The 24,677-nt window shown below is 43.4% G+C and overlaps 1 protein-coding gene across 3 annotated transcripts in view; it reads right to left on the reverse strand.

Annotated features, from left to right (window-relative positions):
* VPS8 (VPS8 subunit of CORVET complex) overlaps nucleotides 1–24,677 on the reverse strand; it is an 85,478-nt gene that overhangs the window by 34,820 nt on the left and 25,981 nt on the right. For 2 of the 3 annotated variants that reach the window (XR_008749316.1, XM_055816726.1), the window contains exons 15-32: nucleotides 23,520–23,594; nucleotides 22,815–22,850; nucleotides 20,508–20,598; nucleotides 19,345–19,391; nucleotides 18,366–18,455; nucleotides 17,912–17,958; nucleotides 17,168–17,390; nucleotides 16,114–16,203; nucleotides 14,765–14,816; nucleotides 14,431–14,473; nucleotides 13,538–13,610; nucleotides 9,514–9,633; nucleotides 8,850–8,921; nucleotides 6,111–6,230; nucleotides 4,838–4,894; nucleotides 4,348–4,430; nucleotides 2,885–2,969; nucleotides 1,766–1,864 (exon numbers count right to left, since the gene is read on the reverse strand). Coding sequence is in view for 2 of the 3 variants with exons in the window: in XM_055816726.1 (XP_055672701.1) it covers nucleotides 1,766–1,864; nucleotides 2,885–2,969; nucleotides 4,348–4,430; nucleotides 4,838–4,894; nucleotides 6,111–6,230; nucleotides 8,850–8,921; nucleotides 9,514–9,633; nucleotides 13,538–13,610; nucleotides 14,431–14,473; nucleotides 14,765–14,816; nucleotides 16,114–16,203; nucleotides 17,168–17,390; nucleotides 17,912–17,958; nucleotides 18,366–18,455; nucleotides 19,345–19,391; nucleotides 20,508–20,598; nucleotides 22,815–22,850; nucleotides 23,520–23,594 (1,503 nt within the window). In the remaining variant the exon portion in view is untranslated. The remainder of the gene's footprint in view (nucleotides 1–1,765; nucleotides 1,865–2,884; nucleotides 2,970–4,347; nucleotides 4,431–4,837; nucleotides 4,895–6,110; nucleotides 6,231–8,849; nucleotides 8,922–9,513; nucleotides 9,634–13,537; nucleotides 13,611–14,430; nucleotides 14,474–14,764; nucleotides 14,817–16,113; nucleotides 16,204–17,167; nucleotides 17,391–17,911; nucleotides 17,959–18,365; nucleotides 18,456–19,344; nucleotides 19,392–20,507; nucleotides 20,599–22,814; nucleotides 22,851–23,519; nucleotides 23,595–24,677) is intronic. The other variant, XM_055816725.1, reaches the window with a different exon arrangement.

Below are 24,677 nucleotides of genomic sequence, written 5' to 3' on the forward strand. Positions count from 1 at the left end.
AATGCAATGGAAAAGAACAAAAGCCCATAGCAGCCAATAAGCTGCTAAACCACATGAAACTGTATGTACTATTCAGCGGTCCTGGAAAACAGAAGATGCCGAAAGGGAAGAGGAAGTTCATCTCAGTGAGAGCACCCGAGATCGGCAACCTACAGAACCCGTGAGCTGCCCAGGAGCTTTGTGGAGGAAGCTGCAAAAAGCAGCTGGCTGTTGGCTATGAGACTGACTGAACAGTGCAAGAAACCCTGTTTTTAAGGATGGCCATGGACAAGTTGAGAGGAATATTTTCTGTTGTTTACCAACTCCAGAAAAGTATGCAGCTCTGACAAGCTGGCACTGCACATTTCTGACACTGCACAGTAATCAAGAAGTGGTTCCAGAGCGAGGAAACAAAACCAGACAACTCAATATGAAAAGCTGGCAGCCTTAGCCTATGACAAGCCTATCAAAACCAGTACACAACACAATGAGAAACATCAGGAAGGGCAACCCGGGACTTTTCTAATTTGTCCTGAGATACCCAAACATGCAATAGCAATTGTCAAGGCCTCAGGCTGAAGAGACCCAGCAAGCAGACCTAGCTGTAATTTAATAAAGACACAAAATAAGGCTTACAGCAGGAGGCTGACTCACTCATAACGCCAATTTGGGCTGTATATACCACCACAAGCAAAGGGATGCAGTAGAAGAACACAGCAGACAAGGAAGCAGCACAGCAGACAGCAGTTTGCTCAACTTGGGACAGCACAGTGGAACCACGGCTGCTCTGCTAAGGCAGTAATGAGCCAGGCCTGCTCAGCCACAGCACCACCGCCACCACCAATTCCCTGAAAGCGCATCTGGAGAGTGGGTGTGAGCTCAGCAAGCTGCGTGTCATACAGCTGGATTCCAGCATTTCTTTGTTTATCGTCTTCCGATTCATTTTCCCTCTTGGTCCGTTTTCTCATTAGTCACGCATTACTTGCAGCTGCTGGCAGAGGCTAAAAGTATTCTGTATCTTTCAGAAGTACGCAGTAATTGTTTGCTTACCTCACCAGATACAGAATTCTGTGGCTCTTTTCTGCTAGGTAGTCTGGGCAAGTGCATGACTGCTTGTTTCATAGACAGAGTTATTTTCCTGGCTTAACTCCAGATCCCACTGGAGGGAACTGACACCACCTTACAGGAACTAGAGATAGTATGGATTCCCCGTGTCTACTGACTGGACAATTATTTCAGACACATCTCCATCCCCTGAAGCAAAGAGACTGAAGAGATGGGAAAAAGTTATTAGCTAGTGAAGTCTAGCAACAGTCTGCGTCTGACAGTAGAAGTCATGACCCCATCTTTCCCCCGGTTAGAAGTGCCGGGGTACCAACGCTGAATGCTGCTATCACTGGAAGATGAGGAATTTGATACCACCAACTGTGAGGTCAGTGATGTCAACGTCCTGACCTTGCTGCTGCTGCACACTCATGAGATGAAAGACTTGCTAATGGATCCCTTCCCTGCTACACAGCACACACTCAGCATCAGTCATCTTATCAGGGGGCCTGATAAGGTTCCATTATCCAAAGAGCAATACTTGCACCCAGGAAACCAAGGAAGCCAGCCTGAATCTAAAAGATGCGCTTATATTAATGAGACTACTAAGCCTTAAAAAGCCAGCGCTTTTCTAAACAGTTGCGATTCAACGTTGCGACACTTCTGCTTACAGAACAGCACTAGGCAGATCCAACGGGAGTTACCGGTAGCTGAGGTACCACGGCTTTAGGATGCACTGTACCTCTATATGTTCCAAAGCTTTCTGCCACACCAACTGCTTTTCTTCAGCACTGTAGCCAGGCATGGACAGGATGTTGTGAATATAGTTGAAAACTTCTTCCTGTAAGGCATAAAACCACAGATGGTATAGCATGTTCTGCAGCGCCACTAACAGCATTAGATTTTGGTAAGGGAGAGCATTTCAAACAGTCTTAGGACAACCTCAGGGCTAGTCCTCTCTCAGCAAGTCAGGGTAAGTTATCTGCAGGCCAGATTATACGTCTCTAAATAGCTCCTGAAGAAAAGCCAGGGAAAAAAAGAAAAAAAGCGCCATGTGGAACAGAATTGATGTTAAACGCGTTAAGCACTGAGGTCAGCGAAAATTGTTCTTCCACTGTTGGAAACATCCCCCTCCTGCTCACAGGGTGAAAGGACAGGACATCACTCCAGCTAGGAGCACAGGCAGAGAAAAGAACACTCTGCCAGAGGGGAGGTCAGTTTTCCCAGGATAATCCTGCATTCCTCTTTAACATTAGCCTCTCCCCCAGGTTCTCCTGCACTGTCTTCAGCTCACGTGCTCTCCTGTACTGTATGTTTTTACCATCTTTCTCTCTCACTCTCTTCTGACTCCGTCATCCAACACAACTTTCAGCACGGTGGTTTCATAAGGAGCTGGTGAGCTCACGTTTGCCAGACTCCCCTCTCAACTTCTGCTGGTGGTAGGGAAAAGAATACCTCACAAACTGGGGCAGACACGCAACTTTTGCACATGCAGAAGGTAATTGCAAAGAGATAGTAGGGGCAGAGAGACTTTTTCCAGGGGGGAGGAAAGAGAGGGGACCGATGTGGCAGAAACAAGGAAGTACCACAGTTTGCAACATCTGCAATAAATCCTACCTCTCCCTCAGGTTTTATGTATTAGCATTATTTAAATTTAAAAAGAAATTAAAACTCTGAAGCTTTAAAGAAATCAACTCCTCTCTACCAGGACAATTCCTCTCTAACACACAAACACAAAAAGCCTTGACTGTAAGAAAACTCAACTGCAAAAGAAGGATACTTTTTAAGATAAAGTACAACAGAAAGGCAGGGCTGCTGTGCCCACAAAGAAAAAAAGGCCAGGAGCACTAGATGTACTCACCTTTCTCACTGGATCATGCAGGTAACAGCCAATTATTTTGTCATAGCGAAGCTCTCGTTCATATATGAATTCGCATATCTGATAGCTAAAATGAAAAATATATTAGGAAAAACACACTCATCTGAGCCAGCAGAACAGAGGTAGGCAGCTCAAATCCAGCACAGTTTGTCAGCACTCAAAAGAAAACAGCATGTTTTACAAAAAGCATTTGGAAGTATCTTCCATTAAGGTTCTCAGCACACAGACTGGGTGGCTCCAGTTTACATGTGCCATTCAGCATCAGCCACAGCCCAGCCAGTCTATCACCCCCCTCTTTCTGGGAACTTATCATACAGAACAGAGAAAATTGGAGTTACTAAGGCGAGAGGCAGGGGGCAGAGGACAAAAATCCTTAAAGAAATAAGGTTTCACAGGTTCTGCTGTTCATAGATCATCCTCATTCCTGTAACACACTTGGCTCTAAGCTAGGCCAATCTGCAACACTAATTTGAAGAAACACACTGAACATGACTCAAGGTGTTACGACAAAGCTTCCTACCTTCACATTTTAATAAAATATCTTAAATATTTCGAGACTTTAGATAAAAACAGATGCAACTGAGGCAAAACAAATTAAAAGTCTGCTAAATAACATCACACTACAGTCTTTTAGCTCAGATGGATGCAGCTGAGCTGGTAGTTCTGGCTGTCAAACTCTCTTAAGCAAGGAGGAAAAAAAAATGCATTTCTTGAATCTGAAAAATTTGGTTCAGTATCTGCTTCTAGGAGGCAGAGGAAAATGGGCATGGCATACCCCACCGCTGCACTTCTGTTTCTCTGGTCCTTTGCAGTATGGTGGATTAATTCACAGAACAACCAAATTCAAGGCTTGGATGAAGATGCCCTCCCCTTGGCCGGCTCTGTTCAGGCATGACAGACTCTTTCTAGAAGCGTAAAGCTTGTAAAGGAGATTGTGGAAATTTTTAGCCTTTGTAGACACTGTGTTTGTCTCTCCTACTCAATTCTAAAATGAGTACAACGGGGGTGGCTCCAGACCCCTTCGTGCTTTTAAAACCACCTGTGGGTCTCACCCCAACGAGTCATCTCCATCTGTCAGCAGCAGAGCATTCAAATATACAACTATACTTTTGAACAAAGCCTGGGCTCTAGGATAGGAAGTGCCAAAATTCATCAAGCCCCACGGGGTTTCACGCTGAAGGGTTTCCACAGCTTTACCCCCTCTTATCTTAACAATGCTTTCTGGAAGAACACCCAGCAGAGATAAGACAGAAAGACTAGGACTAAATATGAACATATTAAATGAAGCATATGTGAATGCATAGGGAAAATAATCCCAAACACAGCTGCAAAGTAGGAACAGGAAACGTAGAGGAGAAAAGCTTTGGAGGAGATTTAAAGGCAGTATTTAAACTTCATGCACAAGATCTAAAGGCAGTGTTGATATATCATAGGCAGCAACTTACAATTCAGCTTTTTCTGCCATTTGGATAAGGCGGCTCTCTTCAAACTGTACTATCCCTCCCGCCTGGAGCAATTCTAAAAGGACCTGCAGATATTGAAGACCCGTTATTTATATTGCACTAGCAGTGTCATTAAAAGTACAGTGCTCCTGGTCCGTTAAATTTAGTATTAACACAGGGCTTATTGCACAGGTTTTTAATTGATTGTCCCCTAACTAGGAAGGTCATTGCTTACCCAGGACTTTTTCTGCCTCGGTTCTTACTGCTGTCAAACCTCTCCCACAGGCGATGCTGGGGTAGATCCCCCTTCACTCCTGCTCAGTGAAGTACAGCACCACCCAATTCTTCCCTGCTGGCCACCACTCCTGCGCTAGGTGTCTGCTCTGGCACGTGACCTTCAGCCAACACCCATTCCCAACGAGGCTGAACTCCGCTCTACAGTCCGGTCATACCTGGTGCTTAAAGAAATGTTCCCTTGAAGGTTATTTATTACCTGTTGCCTCTCCGAATGGCGGGAGTCATCATCTGGACTGCACAGAAATTCAAGCACCTGTGCAAGGATGTAGAAGTTAGCATGAGTCAGGCCTGCCGAGCAAGGCCGTTAGCACAAACCTAACAAGCAGGCCGTGAGCAACAACAGCAGCAACCGCAACTCAGAACGCAACGGCGCTATCTGAGTGTACTAGCCATCTGCGAGGTACTCTCTCCTTGGTCCCATAACTAAGGACACTTAAGAATTCTGGTGTAACCAAAAACTGCTGAAAGACTGCAGGGAGGGAAACCCATGACTCTGCACCAGGATCTAGAATCAAACTTTGGGGAAACCAGGAAATACAGAACTCGGGGGACCCCATGGCCCTGCCTTGGGCTATACACCAAACAGATGGAACCACTACACTGACCCTCTTGACTTCTCTCCTAGACAGTGCCATCTCTCCCAGAAAAACAGGAAATAATTTTTATTAACGATTAATTTCATAATTAATGAAATTGAATATATCTGTAATTAAACTGTTGAAACCAAATCCATTTCGCCTCCACAGAGTTTCTTTGGTCTTAAATCATGACAAGGGACATGTATTTTGTAACTCATTTTTTATTGGTGTTCATATATCCCTATGATCATCAAAGCACAACTGCTGCAGCCATTGAAGCGGTGGCCTCTGTCACAGGAATTTCTGGGACTTAGGCTGGGATACAAGCTTAACCTGTGCAAGCTTCAGGCATGCATTGGTGCGTATCAGCCTACTTCAAACAGCAGAGAAGGATAGCAGCCACACGAACTAGAAATTACCAACTACATATCCGTGCTCTATAAGCTCGCCAATATCATTTTAGTTGGCACCCCTTATCTCCTTACTTTGGCATCTTCATTGTGCGTAACAAGTGACAACAGAGCCGCCAAAATGCTCATGAGGGCTTAAAGATAAACAGCTTGGCTCCTGTCATTATGGGCCTTTGCTTTCTCTCTCCTGACATGCTATTGACCACAGGGATCTGCCATTCCAAGGGGAAGAGCAGAGGCTGTTCCATCTCCTAGGACCGAACCCTATTTCTCACACAGCTCCAGCAGGCAAGTTGACATACGGAGCTTACTGTGCTTGTGATCTCTCCTACTCGGCTGCTATGAAAGCACAGCAAAGTCCCAGCAAGATGCTACCTGCTTTATAATGCACCAGTACTGCCAGAATTGCTTCAGCCTACAGCACTAGCCATGCTTTCTTTAGTGCTGCGATTTTTTCTGCCTCTCACAAGGGAATACTTGCCTGGTCAAAAAGCGTCCTGTTCACAAACAGCGTGTTGTTGGGCTTGGCAAGCTGACGGGCAAGGAAGGTAAAGAGACAGCCAACCTGTGATGGGGTGAAGTCAGAATTCTCTACCATGACCTAAGAAGTGTTAGAGAGAAAAAGGAAAAATAAAAGTACAGGTGAGTGCTTCTGCAGCTGCCTTTGGGAAAGCAGTCAGGACACTGCAAGAAGAAATCCCTGTACAACCATCATATCCCCTCCTACCCTAGACATCTGCACAATCTCCTGGTGTTAGTCCACCCTGAAGGTCAAAAGATGACCACCTTCCGTAGCATTTAACTCTGCCACCTGAAGACACAGATGGTGGATGTGTCCTTGATAAATCACCTCTGTCCTAAAGCTGAAGAGGCTCAACCTCTCTGCCATATACTCAAGTGTTCTTGCATATCCCTGATTTTCAGGTGTGAAGGGGCTCCAATCCCTCGTTTGTCTCTGTAGCCTGTGCTGATCACCGGACAGGTAACAGAGCTTCTGAGCAGGGAAACGTCACACGAGGAAAAAAGATAAGATTAGTAATTATAGGAGAAAAACCCCCATACATCTGACTTCAAGCCCCAGGTACTCACCACTTCAATTATGGTATGCAGAAGAACTGATTTAATGACTATGAAACAACAGTTTGGGGAAAAGTTTCTTTCCCCGCTGAATTAGCTGTTAGTCTATGAATATTTCAAGAAACTTGTGGCTGTGCTGACTTGATTTGAAATAACAGAAAAATGGACTATCACTAGAATAAGTAAGAATCACTTCAAAAGGGATTTGAAATCCGAAAAGTGCTTCTCACCTGTCTGACACATAAAAACAGGATGTGATGTGTCCTGACTTGGCGTCTCATGCTTCTAAAAGAACCCTAAGCACTCAGGGAAAGTGAGATGCCCGTTTGGAGAGTCCCCCTCTAAAAGCAGTGGGTTTAGTTGGGTGGAAATCCATCACCCGAACAACTCTTTCAGCTGACATCTAAGAATTGCTCTAGCAAAGCCTAGACACGGAGCGTCTCAGAGTTTATAACCTCACTCAATCTAAGCCTGGGAGATACAACTAATTTCTTAAAGTGACCTGGAGTTCCAGCCCCCCGCGAGATAGCTGTCTTACACAAGTGGAGACAGACAGGTAAGGCATATTAAGGAATCAAGTAGAGCTCTGCTTGAAACATCAGCTAATGCTATCTTCATTTTCTGCTTAAAAAGGCTATTTCACACAGGAGAATATACAGGTGTTAGATAACAGCATCAAAAATATAGGTCACTGAAACAATAGTAGTGTTTTACTCATTTTGGCTTTGTTTTTCACAAACTAGGTCCTCGTCAGTCCATGAAAATATTGCACCTCTGAAAGAGCAACCTTACAGAGCCTGCAGGCCAACCATACGGACTTCCTAAAAGACAATATATTTGGCAAAGTTTAGATCAGCATTAGCAGAATGTCTGTGTTGACCATACTATTTTAAAAGTGCAGCTATTTCCTAAGTGGGTTTTTTTGCCGATGACACATTTAAATAAAAAGTTGTAAGATTTTTTATTATTTTTATCCAAAAGGAGAGCAGATTCCAGACCAAAGGAGTGACAGTTCTCATAACACTGAATCGTTTGCCTGCAGATGCTCTTAATCCTGCAGCCCTTTTCACAATTACCCTCCTTTTCCCCTCCAAGAGCAGGGTTGAATTCTGTTGCCGTGGACATTTGCTACGTGGCCAGCGGCACAGAGCAGGGCTGTAAGAGCAGGGCTGTAAACAGCGTGCTCCAGCCTATGCCATGCCACAGGGACATCCCCCAGCACCTCCAGAACACAGCTGCAGTGTGCCACCTCCTGCTGGCAGCAGCTAAAGACACAAACCAGCACGGCCTAACCCAGCACAGGGCTAACACCCTTACAGCAACGTCCTGCTCAAGCAGGCTCACACAAGTTCCCCCACCACTGCGTTATCTCAGCCCCTCCGACACAGCCTACTGCAGCAGCACTGTCACCCAATTCACTCAGGGGTGCCCTTGCTCTCATCTACCGGTGATGACAGTGACAGGGAAGCGCTACTTATGATATGTTTATACATAAACAGCTTCCAAGTGGAGCTACTCATTATTAATGCTGACAACTTTGAAGGGGAAAGCAGACAGCATTTGGCAGTGATAGCTTTTAATGAGAACATTCATTGTTAAGGAACACAGTCTGCAGATGACAAGTGATTTCTAGAGCACCGGGCTGATAACTCACAATTCCTCTTCTCTCCCATTTACTAAAGATAGGCCTGTCATTCCGGGTATGTTACATCCCAAACACAGCATTTACAGATACAGGGAGCAGTGTTTTATCGGAAGAGCATTGGCACCCTGCCAGACACAGGATTCCTGGGACCTTTTTTTTCCTGCTCAGAAAGAATCAGGGAGTGGAATCAATGAGAAACAGATTTAAAAAAAGCTTAACAGTGCAGCAAGGAGAAATTTGACAAAGTACCACCCAGGTGAAATCACAGGCAGGAAAGGAGATATCTCTGTCCCCATATATCATGTGCATGAAGCGCCACTTCCAAATACCCAACTGGCAACCTTGGCTGAGGTGAATCCACGCTCCAGCTCACCACCTGCTCAGAGGTGGCATCCAGGGCAAGACTGGAAACACCTCATCCAAATTACAGGCTTTCCTGCACTGTATTGTATATAATCAGGCAGATGTCAACGGAGGTTAACTTTTAAGCACACTCACTTTCAGAAGTATGTCCACAATTCTCTGTTGATATTCCACAGCTTGCTTGTCATTCTTAAAGTCTTCAAAAGTCTGCGTGAGGCAAAACACTGACACCTTGGAAGAACGCTCTCCACTGCCAACCCCAGAAATACAAGCAAACACAAAGCAGCAGCCACATCACAAAGCTGACAATGCTTTTAAGCCCGTTCTGTGCATATCACGTAAGCAGCAGGTTCCAAAACACAATTCGCTTTTTTTTAACGACCGAAACAGTTCTTATATATTCAGGTAAAAATAACAGGTCCAAACACACAGAGTAAATTCAAAACATTTAGAAAGGAAATATGGAAAGAAAGAAAGATGAATCTTGACACAGGAGAAAGATGTAGGTACTAAAATTCCCTTTACAAATACATTAGTCTTGCTTTACATGTGTTACCAGAGTCTTCACTGTATATGTCATGTTCATCAATTTATATTTAAGGACATAAAAGACTATTATGATATCCTCTGATATCTTATAGAACACACATCAAATGTGTTCTGCATCAAGCCAGTAACTGCTGGTTTAGCTAAAGCATGAACTTTTTAATAGGAATATTACAGATCATGCAACATGACATAGATGATGAAAGAACCGTCACTGCCCTTTTTTCTTTGGAGAAGATCAGCAATTTCTTACCAGAGCAAGAACGTTAAGGAATTCCCGAGTGTCAAAGTGCAGTAAGGTACGAACATAAGGGTAGACCTCTTCATCCACAGATCCCTCAGTTGAATGCAGCCGGATGAGAAACTCAAAGACCTGCAATGAAAATTCAAACAAACAAGCAATTTCCTATTGATTTCAGGTAACTGGTAGTATAAGCACATGGGAAAGCAGCATCATTACCTGCTTTGCGCTTAAGCTTTAAAGCACCTCAGGACTCCATCAGTGTTCTTAGTTGAATGCTCTCTGCTGCTTGTTAGTAGGAAAAAAATTCTCCTTTGTTAGACTCGCCAACCCATTTAAGATCAATCAAAGTTTAAGATCAAGCAAAAATTAAGGCTTACACTGGCAGACCAAAGCATGTGAAATTAGGTAACTCCCTCCTCTTCCTGGCAGCTATCCTGAAAAGCTGTGCAACTCCTCCTTACCCAGGGCACAGCTCCTCTCCTTGTCAGTAGTTCCCTTGGGAAGAGCCAGTCAATCTGCCCCCTCATTTTGAGGCACAAAGCTTTTGGCGCTGCAAAGACTGACTTAGGCACTATTCAGTTCTCTATTCTCTCCACTGACTTTCTAGTTCCTGAAGTTTGAGCATGTCTTTCAAAACGAAGGCAACTCCCTTTACTGAACCACTGACAGAGGTGTCTAGATCCCCCCAGGAAACAAACAGGGCAGCAACAGCTCCAGTTTTCTCTAACACACTCACAACAGATCTGGCTACCAGCAGAAAGAGAGCAGGCTCCTGCAGACTGGCTAGCACTCGTGAGCGTGTGTTAAGATACACAGTGGGATCCCATGGAGAACTGAGAGGTAATACGCTCTCCCAGCCATCCTCAGGAAGTGCCACCTTCTCTCGTTTACTCCTGTTCTGAGTTAACTTTCCTGTCACCACAGCAGCCATGAATCCAGGAGGAGTTAGCAGCTTGACTTTCAGACCCACAGCCTTCCCTGTTGGCCTCTTTAAACCCGATACCCACCTGCCAGCTAGGAACTCTTCAAACAAAGCCAAAAAACCTCCAGACTGCAGCTAGACGGGAGCCAAGTACCCAGACAGAAGGGTGTTAAGCCAAGCTCTCAGGAACACCATCAGAGCTCGTAACAAGGAGAGGCTGATGGCTCCTCCACAGAGCTACTGCTGCTGGTTGGGCTATCGCTTCCCTTCGGAGCCCAAGCCACAGCCTGCTGCTGTGCCAGCTCTGGAGTGTGCAGGGGGCAACTTGGTAAGGACCACGGGAGGGGGCAACAGCCCAGTGCTTGAGCCAGCAAAGCAGAGCAGTCTGGTTTGCACACCCTGGAGGGAAAGGGTTTGCAGTAACCCAGAGCTACCACATACATGGAGCTACAAGCTCTGGATTAGAAAAAAGAAGAAAAGAAAAAAGCAAGAAAAGCGCCCCCCCCACCGCCACCCCACCCCACCATGCATGTCTCATCATACTTTTGCCATAAGTTCACTGGGATTTAACTAGTGAAATCAAGAACATGCTCACACCTGTCCCGAACAAATACATAAGGCACATGCAATAGTACTTGCTGCCTTGAAACAGCTGCAGTCGGACAATCCAGACCGAACAGGCTTTTTCTCCTGATGTGAAAGCTGCTGTTGCAGACTCAGGACACTGATAAATCCAGGGAGCCAAAGAAGGTCCACTGAACAGCTTGGCGAAGAGCAACACGAAGAGATGGAGCTCAAGAACCACAGCTTGTCCCAGAGGAGGACAGCAGGGTAAGCCTGCACTGCCACAGGATAATAGCAGCACACAGAAACCTTAGGGCATCAGCCACTGTTCCTAAAGTGACCCGGGAAGACAATTTGGACGTCAGGTCACAGTGTCAGCCTGTGCTCAGCCCACAGGGTGTAAAACAAGACGCTTCAGAGCCTACAAACATCGATATAGGCTTTTCTGAAGCAGCTAAGATCCTGCCTTATATAAGCAGAATGGCTGCACATGCTCAGGGCCAACTCTCCCAAACTAAGGATGGCCAGGGTGAGTGGATGGGAAGGAATGTAGTACCAGCCTAGTGCCTCCTAACCACAGCTGTAACAGACTGAGGAAGCAGACAATCTTAACAGAGTCACAGGACTGGAAAATATCAAGCCACAGGTTGCTTTATGCCTTTTCTCAAGAAAAGGAAGAAATTGGTTACCTCTTAAGTTGTCTCAAAGTGGCACTGACTAGCAGAAAAGGAAATTGTCTTTCCTAACAGCATCACTGTGGAATAGTCTTTTGGGAAAGCGTCTTCCCTTCAGTGCTGTGGGCAAGAGGCAGTAATAAGGACGTAAAGGAAGAAGTTGTCAAACAGCCTGAATCACAGACCTCACAGCCATCACAGATTCACCTCAGCTTCAAACCTCAGATAGTCATAGACATTAGCGACAACAGGAATGTAAGCTGCAGGCCAGCCCCAAAATCCCCTTACAAAAAGCTGGAATCACACCAACTGGAATCACATGCTAGGATATAGGAGTTTAAGTTCAGAACCAACTACATCCTCCTTCCCCTCCAAATACCAAAAGACACCTAACATTAAACCCTTTCCCGGTTCCGTGACCCCCAGAATGTCCTTCCTGCTGAAGCAGACTCTCAAGAGGGGCTCCTGAGATAGATAAACCTAAGGAGATATGTGTCGCAGCACCCTGAACCTATTAAGTAGCTCTGGCAACCAATTGCCCACACGTGCCTGCGTGAAGTGGCAAAGCAGCCACCACTGGAACAGGTAGCTGGCTGACTCCATGAGCCAAGGGTACAAGGATGCAGCCTGGAACACTCGATAACAACACACTCTTGACCTCAGCTGAAAACCTGCAGTTATCACAAGGCCAGAAATTTATCTTCAGCAAACACAGTATCTTGATGAAGAGATGAGTATGAACATGCACTAATATAACCATAAAATCAAGAGCAAAGAAACTCACAACAAAGAGCTACTTAGTAGAGACATGTCTATCTACTGAACTCTACCTGGTACTACTTAAAAAATATATATATCTAAAAAAAATATATCTAAATTAGTGCCACTAAGAACTTTGTGTTGCCACATCCCAACTTACAGTTGAAAGGAAAATACTAAGTTTAAACGTTCAAATTGCAGCAACAGTTTGATTTCATTCTTTAATGAATTATATTTAAATATAATTATTTATATTTAAATATGTAAATTATATTTACAAATAAAAATTTACAGTGGTATATACTCATATCACAAGGATACAGTGGTGGCACATCCCACCTCATCTACCCATTTACTTAGTATCTGTGGATATGTGATCTGGATTTAAGTGGCAGGGCAGACATTCACCCTGCACATGCGAGTTGCACCTAGAGAACAGACACGTTTGTGTCCTGAATACCCAAGACTGGGTAAGCCTCAGAAGTGAAGATACGGTGACAGGATACCAGGGCAAAGACTGACAGAAACGCAGCTAATGGGACCTTCATCGTGGAAAACTGTGCTCAATTTTATGCTTTGCCATCCAAAGGGAGAAGAGATGTAATATCCAAGGCAGGAAAACTCCAACACAAGCTGAACTTTCAGCAACAGCCAGAAAGAGGAGGGAATATTTAATGTTCTGTGATGTTATCTCACTTTCCACTCTTACCAATCCCCTGTTACATGCATTTGAAAATGCGGGAGATCCTCCCGTATTTGACATGTCACTGTCAAGTTCAGAAAGAAGAGACAGCTACAAATTTCTGTCAACTTTGTGGTAGAGAATAAGAAAAAAAAAAAATATATCTAAATGAGTGCCACTGAGAACTTTGTGTTGCCACACCCCAATTTACAGTTGAAAGAAAAATACTAAGTTTAAACGTTCAAATTGTGGCAACTGTTTGATTTCATTCTTTAAAAATGTATTTGGTATTTACAGTGGTATACACTCATATCACAAGGATACAGCTATCAGATTGATGATAGTTTTCTATCAGAAACCCATGAAATAAGACATACACAGCTGCTTCTAAAAACCTGACATGGGAAAGTTTCCTTCCACAAGGTTGCTCACCTGATTTTTAACCAAAGGTACCAGATCTTCAGGAATATCACCCAGTGGGTATGCACGGCCTGCCAAGCAGCAGCTATAGAAAAGGAGGAGAAAGGCATTTTTCATACATCCTGACATTAAACAGATTGAGGAGAACAGTTTATTTTCGAGTTAGTTTTCAGGATGGTCTTAAAACAAGCCAAACAAATTTATTTTGTAAATTGTGAAAGCAAGCATTACAGACAGCACTGCTGTTAATATACAATATTATGTGTATGCGTAACGTGCTGCATGAATTTGCGTCCAAGGTATGCTACTCCACAGCAGAAAAGTGATGAGGAAACAGTATTTCTCACAAAAATCTTTACTCTTGCATTTTGGGAAGCAGAAGTAATGCATAAGCTAACATTCACAATCTTGAGTAGATTCCAGAAAAAGCAATTCACTAATTAATCACTACAGTGCAATCTCAGAACGACATCCTGCAAATGGCAGGCAACATAGTAAGCAGCAACTGAGTACATCTATCCCAAAAGACATGGCAGAAAGGGCTAAAATACAGCTTTCCAGGCTACAGAGTCCTTGTTCAAGGAGCACTGTGTCACACACAGGACAAAGAACTCACTCTAACCGAATTCTAAAGATAAAGACATGGTCTTGGCGTATCAGTAGTAATGAGCTTTAAGTCTCCAACTTTATCCACTCAAATGATGCGTAACAATAAGCCATTTTTAAATTTAAAGCCATTTTAAATGTAAAGCTGACAAAGTAAAGTCAGCTGTACAAAGTAGCCATTGCTATTTTACGCAGCCTCTCATACCTTGAAACACACTGTAAGATTACACAGCTACAGCAACTTAAAAATCTGGTGCCAGCACTATGCCACACCTCACACACTTTCTAAAGGACCGTACCTTATATATACAAGCAGCTTGTTGCCCATGACCACCTGCTCATCTACAAAACAAAAATTATTTGTCACCTTTTCTTCACAAGACAATACACAGAGATGCAATTCTTTTTCCCAGCTGTTAGCAAAACATCTCATCTGACACACATGCAGAGTTTTTTAGACACAGTAAATTGAGCAGCTTTACACACAGCAAATAGTACTAGAACACTTTTCTGTTCTCCAAGACCCTGATAGTGGATATGTATTTCCTTTTTGCATCCCTCTGTTGGAAGTGATATTTGATGTTTTGAATATCTCTAGTCAAAACTGGAAACCCTTAAAAGGAAATTGTGTACCTGTGAGAGACTTCCCAGCACTCAGTGGAGGAGCAATGACTTTGAACAGCTTCTGTAACAAGAAAGAAGGCAGTGCTCAAGCAGCTGGAATATCTCAAAGCAGAGTCTGAGTGGTTTTAAAGCAGAGATCAATGGGGCATCTTCCCCACAGATCTGCTTTCTCACCATGTCTTACAATGAAAAGGTGCAGAGGACACCAAAATGGGGCAAAGGATGCTTTTCCCAGCTGATGTTATGACCTATGAAAAGATAGCCTTCACTCCACCAGATCTAACCCTAAGCACAGGCCACACACACAAAAGAGCAGTCTCCAGTAGTCCCAGAAGTAACAGTCAGCATAACTGACCAGCTCCACTTCTTGTTCCTTCTGCCGACAGAGATTACGCAAACCTTCAGCCTGCCTAGCAGGGTCACTAGAATGCCTTTAGTTTGGGTAGCTAGAATGAGGTACTTGTCTAAATACTTAGCTCTAGAAAAAAAGTTAGGAAATTTTTTTTTCCCTAGGAAACTCTAGGAAAAGTTATTTGCACTCATACAATTAGTGCCGGGTTTCCAGAAGTCCTTTTCAAAAAAACGAACACCTAAAAAGTCTCCTTCCTGAGAAAAATCAAATGAACTAACGGCTCAAAATTGGCCAGTGTAAGATTTTCACACTCTCATGGACCCAGCTCTCTATTTCAGCTTTACCACAAAAACACCAGACCACACCCAAGCACCAAGAGCAACATCAGCCTCAGTGCAAGGACTGTTTCTACCTTTTTTCTGAATTCTGTACACAGCTATGTTCACCCTTTGTTTCCATTACTCTTCAACATATTAATGTCCTGTTGTGTCAGCAAAGGAAGCAAGCATGAAGGACAAAAAGCATGAGGTGTTCATAGAACCTCTCATGCCTGCAGCCCCATTAATCCCGCTGTGCAGAAAGCTGGTGCTTTCTCAGCACATCTTACCACATTGGCCAGGCTCACCACCAGCAACAAAGCTGCTAGCAGACTGTTTTGCAATGCAGTCTTCTGAAATCATCGTGTTATTCTCGTCTGCTGCTTTTGTTTCATGCTTATTTTATTAACGTGACTAGATTTCCTGCTCTAACTTTGCAGAGTGTTGCTACCTCAGCAGGCAAATTTGTGTTTTAAAGCACAGCAATTACAAATTACTTTTCTCCTCTACTGCATCTAGTCAAATAAACTGCATATATCATACAAGATTTCCCCCTTGAAAAGGAAAAAAAGAATAATATATACACTCTGAATGAGAAGATAAAGCATTGGGTTTGAAATGCTGTTTCTCAGAAAGAACATGTGCTAAACACACAAGTAACAACTCATAGCACTGAGCATCCTTCCTACCTCCATGGGGCTGATGAAATCATTCATCCCACTGTTGTAGACATAGATCATGGCATCATAGAGATGGTTTTCCCAGCACAGAAGAACTACCTGCAAGGCAAACAAAGCACAATGTAGGTATACAGCTGCGCTTAGCTCACAGTTTTCTCATTCCCCACTCGCTCGAATTCAACCTCTGCCCTTGCAGTTGCATCACCCGACAGTATGATTTGAAGCAGAATGAGAACTTCCACTTGCAGAACTAGTCTCTGCAAGGACCCCAAACCCCTAAAGGCAGTATCCAGCTTATTGCTCATGCAGCAAACATAATATAGCTGTCTATATTCTAACATTCATAACCTGTGTGAGGTTAAGGAATAAAAAAAACATTAAAAATATCAGTTCATCAAAACACTTGATTCGACTAGTTTGCCTTTTGGTTGAATTAGTGAATCACTTTGTCAAATTCCCCAGCAGTTTCCTCCTTGGAATGGAAAGCCATGCTGTCGGAATAAACACTGGCCAAGGAAAACAGGACCACTGAGCAGGAACACCTCCTCGATCCACTAACTGTGTGTCATGCAAGAGCAAGCACCTGAGCAGAGCAGGCTGGCAGGCACCAAACTGACAAATGCAACTCCAGGTGTTTTTTGTGCTCCTGCAGCCTTTGACGTTAGGCGAGGTACTCAAAACAGGAAAGACTGTCACACTAATCCTGATGAACTGTAGTTTCCAACACATTCAGCTGCTGATGCGTTAACCTGTGCCAGGAAACAAACTGGGGGAGCAAAAGGTGTTTATAGGAGCATGCACGTTACAGGAAGGACACAGCCATGCTGAGCAATTCCCACATTCACTGAATTTGATCCCAGGGACACAGGGCTAAGTTCTGTTACAGATCAGTGAACAAAAGGCATGAATTATTTGGACCACCTTGTCTTGTCTGTTGAAAGGTGACAACTTGTTTTCCACATGCTATGCTGCGTTTAAAAGCACAAGAAGCTTGCATCAGCGACTAGAGAATGCTGCCATTCATTCAGAGGACATCAATACAGTACGCAGTACAACAGCTCACCTGCTGTATGTCTAAGCTGGTGATATCCATATGCACAATGCAGGCTTCCAAATTCTCCAACCTGTTCTTGTCTTGGAAGTGAAGCAGCAAGTCTTTCATCACTTGAGCTGTGATTCCCATCAGCTTATCACTTAAGATGTATGGCTCCAAGCACTCCAGAAAGATGCCTTTAGCTACAGAATTCTCACTCATCTTATCATATATCTGGTTAAATAATAGATCCCTAGGAGGAAAGAAGTGTTTAGTTATCAAATAGTCTTATTAAAATCTCCTTACTTAGATACTTTCTGAGGGCTCCAAATTAAATTCCGGTTTTTATCTGTATTTCTCAAAGTCAGGAGCTGAATGCCATGTTCAGCTCCTATACTGATGCAAGTTACAGGCAGCAGCACAGAATAAATCAGCTAACGGATGTTGCAGCAAAAAAACCTGCTGTTAGAGGGGAAATGATGATGAAATCTATCAAGGCGGCTTCTTTTTTAAGGGGATGGTATGGGGGAAACAGTTTGAAACAAACATTTCTTATACAACACATCAATGAAAATTAAAGACACACTTTTGAGTACTGAGTGCCCTGACTTTAGTATCAGTTTCTACGCATTCCTCTAAACCATGATGCGATATATGATATGACGATGATGTGATACGATTCCTCTAAACCATGTGATATTATAGGAGACAGCACTCAGAACTACATGGGCTGGTGGTCTGCCTTGGGAGACAGGCTTGCAAATTCAGACTTACGTGCGCTGGAGTAAGAGACAGTAATCAACTATGACGGGCACCACGTCCTGCGGAAGAAACATAGAAAAAGCTATAGGGACTGGCAAAAATCCTGCAAAATAGCACATCCTGCAGAGCACAAAAAACGGAGCCTGACCAATACAGAGCAGAATCAATGAGTTATTTGAATCAGCCAGTAGCTGGCACAGTTACAGGTTTTCCCATATGCCAGCTCATATGGAGAAAAACTAATCACAGTTCTGCAGAGGACAGAGGGCATATGGGTTTTGCTCTGCTGCCTAGCTGTAACAAACTCCTGATCTGACTAGGGCACACAGAGGTGAGAGTTCAGGTGAACCCCAGCAACATTTTTCAAAAACCAGACAAGTAATTTTTGCAGCAAAGCAAAGTCAAGTCTGATTTAAAAAAAATAATACAAAAGATCTATACAAGACAGTCCTCCAGAGCACCATACCTGAAAATGTTGCTCCATAACTTGAATTTTTCCTTGGTCAGGACATTTCTTCAAAGTCCGATCAGCATAATGGAGAAGGATTTCAACCATCTGAATTAAAATAAACAAGAAAATTCATTCAGATCCTACACTAGAGGCCCTACTTGGTAGTATGTTTAATAGACTGACTTGGGGGTTTGGCAGCACTGAAACCTCTGTTGTCCCATTTTGGGCAGGAAGGAGAAGAGGGAAGAGGCTGTCTAGAGACAAGGGCTTGACGTGGTGTAGAAGTGGCCCAGTGGGATACGGAAGGCCTACTCTAACGACGGAGAAACGGGGCAGCCAGTCTGCCAGCAAATTTTCAGGCAGATGAACACATCCTGAAGTGTAAGGTTCATCTGGGCCATGTTTTTTCCCAAAGTTTAAGTTATAATATCTTAAACAGGAAAACTTATTTACCTGCAAATAAAACATACAAAGAACAAAGTACAGCTGAATAATTATTACAATAATCGTGTATTTTAAACATACTCTTCCTAGAAAAAGGTTCCTGTAACAACTGAACAGGATTAGTTGAAGAGTTTATTCCATGTCCACGTATACATGGAGCAAAGTTTCCACCTGAGGGTCAGCAAGTTACATACTGATGAACACTTCAAAGTTCAGGACATCAAAGGTCAGGAAACTCTGGAGTTACCCACAAAAAAGGCTTCTCTCCACTGTGAGGGGACCAGAGATCTCAAGGTTGGGATGATAGCATCATGTTTTGATTTGCTAATGCTGCAGATTTTATCCTCATCTTTATCCACAAGGTACCTCACAAAGTACTTTTAAGTGTTTTCTAAAATCCCGTTCACAATCTTAGCAAGAGAGGCACATGTACACATTCTAGAGTTAGCTGGATTAACTTCTGGAGGACAGAAGCCATTCCTTCCGGGAACACAGTTAGTATCACATCAGCATACATGAAAATCCAGTTAGGAAGAGATCAGTCACTCACTCTGTCTGCGATGACTGCTTTCCGCTTGCTTGTGTCCCCAGACAGGCCTAGAAAGAATAAGGGGGGACGGGAATAAATTAAATTCTCATCTAAAGTACCAGTGGAAATATAAAAATTCCACGGTTCAGATGCTAACACCACTACCCTTGAGATGCAGAGGTCAGGACATCTAAATAACAATTTTGTGCTCTACTTTTAGCCCACTCTTCTCCTGAAGATTTTGTTCTCCCAATGTAACGACTGTTCCAGCACAGGAATGGCAAGAACAGATCTGAGTGCTGTTTAACGTTGAGAGAACAATTAACAGAGGACTGCCAAAGACTGTACATGAGGCTAATTGCTGGAGGATGCCTTGATGCAAAGAAACTGAAGTACACTACATGGGAAAAAAAAAAATCCTTAAATGCCAACTTCGACAGTAACTCTTTGACTCATGAAAAATTATCTCCTTAATTGCATTATATCCAGGCATTAACATGAGACACATCTTCATATACTAGCAATTTCACAGTAGTAGGATCTTATCCTGAGAACTTGAGTCTCATCTGTCAAAACCATCATAAGTTATTTGCTGAAAAGTCAACGTGTCCAGTTCAAATCAGGCTGTTCAAGTGGCAGTTTCTGGCATAATTAACATGTTTATAATAACAAGTTAAATGCTCACAAAGCATCCTCTTTTATAGGAAACATAGCGCCAGAACCCAGCAGTTCTTTCAGTCAGCTGTGTAGCCAGAGGAAACTTGAATGAAAGCACCTGCTTGGCAGAGCTGACAGAACGTCACACTGAAAAGTACCTACAGGTCACCTATGACCCTCAGGAGTATTTTAGCAGGCTAGATATTCAATACCTGGATCCACCTCCCTCATGGCAAAGTCACAACAAACAGGAGCCACAACATAGACCAAGTACGATTTTAATTTGAAAACAGCAGGCTGCTAAAAGGGACTACGACTCTAAAAAAAAAAAAATAATCAAACCGATCCATATAAAGGCGGTGTTTCTGCCAAACCCAAAGCAGCACATGTTACTCTCTCTTCTTCAATTCAATTCTCTTCCTTAATGTTTTTTCTCTGAAAAAGTAATTTCTGTACATGCATAGGTTTAAAACCTTCCCTAGTAGTTTCAACTTAAAAAATAAAAAACCAAACAATCTCAGACTTACCTACTACCGCCTTTGCTTTACCTTCATAAAAAGACCAAGCTAGAGCCAGGGCATCAGTGAGGCGCTCTTGTTTCAGAAGGTGGTCAATTCTCTAAAATAAAAAGTAACATTGGACCTTAGTATTACCAAGAAGATGATCCCCTCCCATTTAAGGTACGCATTTCCCAGTAGTGGGTCATGATCCCTGGCAGCAAGGGGACAGGAAACCTCAGCAGCTCCCAACGCATTGCGGTAAAGGACAGCATCTCAGAAAGTTTCTCAAATATGTACACTTCCTGCTGGACAGTTAGAAATTACTAAGAAATGTCAGGCCCTAGTACATCAGGTCCCTGTAGGCTACGTTTTAGGTCAGATGCTTAACGGATGGAGGCCCACAGCATCAGGAAGTGTCTGCAATCACAAAGAATAAGAGTTTCCCATTGCCTGTCCTTGCCTCATCACTTAGAGCACAACAAACAACTCCGCCGTGTTTTCAGCATACAGGTGTACCCACTCCTACCCTTTATTTTCTCCTGAGTCAACAAGGATTGAAGTAGATCACAAGTACTTTCTGCTTTAAGGAATTATCAGCACACAAGGTCAATCACCAGCAGTCTTTGTACGTTAGGTCAAAAGGTTAAAGTACTATTTGAGAGGAGACAGATTCCGAGTCTCAGACCAGCATCCTGTACGGCAACAAGAACTCGGCTTCACACCCTAATCCCCCCCACACTCAATTACAACTCTTGAGTAAGTCCCCTACAATAAAGAGGCATGCAGCACAACAGAAGCCATACGGTAATTTAGAAGGAGGTTGGCTCGGAGCATGTAAGCTGTGACTGATGTGAATTCTAGGAAAACCAGTACACGAGATCATGGGTGAAAGCAAGACTTTTCATTAACAGTTTACTAAAGCAAAGTCAGTAGTGAATGGCTGGAGGGAAAACTAGCAAAGCGGTCTTGGTAACTAAAAGCAGCAACTGTATAAAAGTTCAATAGAGCTGAATCATCCATGTTTTATTAAAGGTCTGGGTACATCACATGCAGGAGCTTATAGTCATAGAGGGGGGAGTACAAGAGCCGTAAAGCAAGTACAAGGAAGAATAGTGAAGGTTGCTGCGTAAAGGATAAATGTGAGACCAGAAAGAAATGACAATTGGAGTTCCTTGAGAATCAGCCTTGAAGCCCCCTTCTACATAATGATTTGGTCAACTAACTTGGCATAAGGTGAATTTACTAACAAAGTTTGCTGATAACCAACTGTCAACACGTGATGTGAGACAGCAGACCAGAAAGACAGACACAATAGGATTTGCCCCTAAGGCTGGGTAACAGAAGTGTGATGCAATCCAATGGTACAAGCAACTTAACAGCAGAAAGCAGAGTTTGGGTACCGAGTACTGGTGACTCTCCAGTGCCACAAACTGCTGACATCATGTAGGCAAAGGAACAGCAAAACAAGACCCAAGGATGTATGAGGAATGACATATCTAGTAGCAACAGAGAAGAACAGGTGACATTGCACATGGCACTTCTAAGACCCTACCCAGAGTAATACGTGCCAAACTGTTTACCCATGTTCAAGAAACTGAGCACAAAGGAGGTGCAGAGAACAGTGACTACGAAGGACAACAAGAGTGGGAAGGTAAGATTACAAGAGAATGATGAAAGAGCTTTGCTTAGCCTTGCAAAACAAGGTCTGAGAGAGAACATCATACACTGAACATACTGCAAAAGGAAAAACTGCTGTTCAACTCAAGTGAAGAGCGCAACACGGAACAGCCAGACAAATAGATCACCAAGAAGTTTAGTGCGGAAATTGATAGGGTTTCAGCTATAGGAGAAATTAAGTTTCAGAAAAATCTTCTGCCAACAGAAACACGGATGTAAAATCCAATGAACCTTCCAGGTAGTCTTTGATAGATTTTTATGATGTAGCTCCTACAGCAGCTGGGGGCAAAATACACTGGACCAGATTTCCTTCCACTCCTGTATGCTTATCTGGCAGATAAAAGCTTACATTTACAGAGTCCTCCAAAGTCATAGATTGCACTAACGCTACCTTGTTAATGCCTTGCCAAGTTTCAGCACCTGTTATGTCTTGCTTGAGAGAACAAGATCTCCGTTCAGCCTGCAAGTTTGTGCAAGCCAGAGTCCCATAGCACCCCACCGTGGAAAGCGGCGTGCCCACGGTGCTGGCTGTGCGTAGCAAGCAGGGATCCCGAACACAGTGCCCAGAATGTGCTTCACAAATGTTCCTTCCCTCCTCTCAAGCTATATTTAAGCAATTTGAATCTACTAAGCTGTACAGTTTGTCTCTCAACATACCTCTCTCCAGCTTCTCAACGTCATGACGTGAACAGACTAGAAAAGAAAAAAAAAACAATATAACTATTTACTCACAGTTACTCATGCAGTCTGTGGTATCCCACAGACCCACCACAGCACACTGGTACACATGAAACTCAGTAAAGTAATCCTCAAGCTTGGCATCACAGGAATGAATTGGATGTTTAATTTTAACAGAAAACATCCTTTACATGGTCTTACAACCCATCTGCTCCATGATACCATCCCTCACTTCTTCCCCTACTTCCACATGCCATCCTATAGGCATCTCTCTTCTTTGCCTTTTCACAGGTAGCCTGCACTGCAAAACAGGAAAACGGAATAGGATATTCCTTTTATTGTTCCATGCAATACAGTCTAGTTTTCCCTGCTGTCTTATATTCTTCTGTTTACTCACTCACACATTTAGGACAGAGAAACTGAAACTTAGGACAGAGGAGATGTCAGTAAAATAATGCTAAGTCTACCCTGAAGCAGCATGAACCAGGATACTGTGAAATTATGACAATTAGCCCATACCTCGGCTAAGACCAAATTATTGCACATTCCTTTAATCCCACAACATAAGTGCACAAGCATCCCTGATGCACATATCCATAGAATAAAAAATTGCCCTTCCCCAGAAGATGACCTACCATCAACCGTGAATGCCCTGTATTTTTATTAAGAACTCCCCACATTTACCTTAGTTCCGAGGTAAAAGATCTGACCACCACAGCTGCTGATGGACTGATAACAAGCCTTCTCTCCAACCAATGCCTAGAGCAAGAAAAATTACATGCAATTAAAACTGCTTTTTGTTTTTGTAAAATTTTCCCCTTGAGCTTTAGAGACACTTTGTAATTCAGAAATCAAAATAAGGATTGGGAGACGACACCACGGATTGCCGGGCAGTAGTAAGTAAAAAAGCTCTGCTGCCACTCTGTCCCGCTTGTGAATGCAGCTTAAATTGCTACTGAGCTCTGGCTGCCCAGAAAACACAACGGAGTCATAAGGACCTGCAAGCAGTGCTCTGTCTGTCCTCAGATACAAAAAGTTATGGGGAGTCTCTCCTTGCCATCTGCTTCTTTACAAATCTTCCTCAAGAGCAAATGTGTAGGAGGGACAGATGGAAAGAATACTGTTGAAGCGAGAGTTGCTACAACAGAAGTTTGAATGCCAGTAACTAGTGTTCAAAAGGCACATTTACAATGTGAAAATTATGTGAGAACATAAAAATTAGAGATTGTGTGACAGTACGGGGCAGTGCTTGCTTCCCGCTGCACTGCACAGTTGTGCAGGCTACAGCTGTTTGTCTTGTACTTTTCTCAGTCTGGTCAGGCAGGGAAGCTTCCTGCATCTCTTCCCAGTGCTGTTAAGCGTGTCCATTCCAGGGACTACCATAATAACACTTCAACTTGCTCAGCACAGAACCTAAGGCTGGGGTAGCAGATATTCCCTGCATGTTTCTTTAGATGCTGCAGTAGAAGAACTGGGTTTGACTGTCTTCATCCACAAACCCAGGCATCCCTGGAACCAGGATATCCTGTATGGAAGCGGCAGCCTCATTTAAGATTTTCCTTCCAGAGTGTCTGCAAAACTAACAATGGAAAAGGTATATTTCTGAGCCATGAAAAAAACAGAAAAAGCTTCCCATCAGAAGGTGTCCTTAGCTCAATTGCTCTGGAAGAGGTTGCCTTGTCATTCCTACCGAAGTGCAGGGAGAGGGACTGCCTGTTTCCCATCTTCAGTATCTCAAAGTGACACTATGGATTTCAGATCTCATTTGCACTTACAGACAGTGAATAAAGTAAGGGTCTTTTCTAGACTCACAATAGCACTTTAACAGGCAACGCTTATTCA

Source organism: Falco peregrinus, chromosome 12 (genome assembly GCF_023634155.1).
Source record: "Falco peregrinus isolate bFalPer1 chromosome 12, bFalPer1.pri, whole genome shotgun sequence".
Lineage (NCBI taxonomy): Eukaryota > Metazoa > Chordata > Aves > Falconiformes > Falconidae > Falco > Falco peregrinus.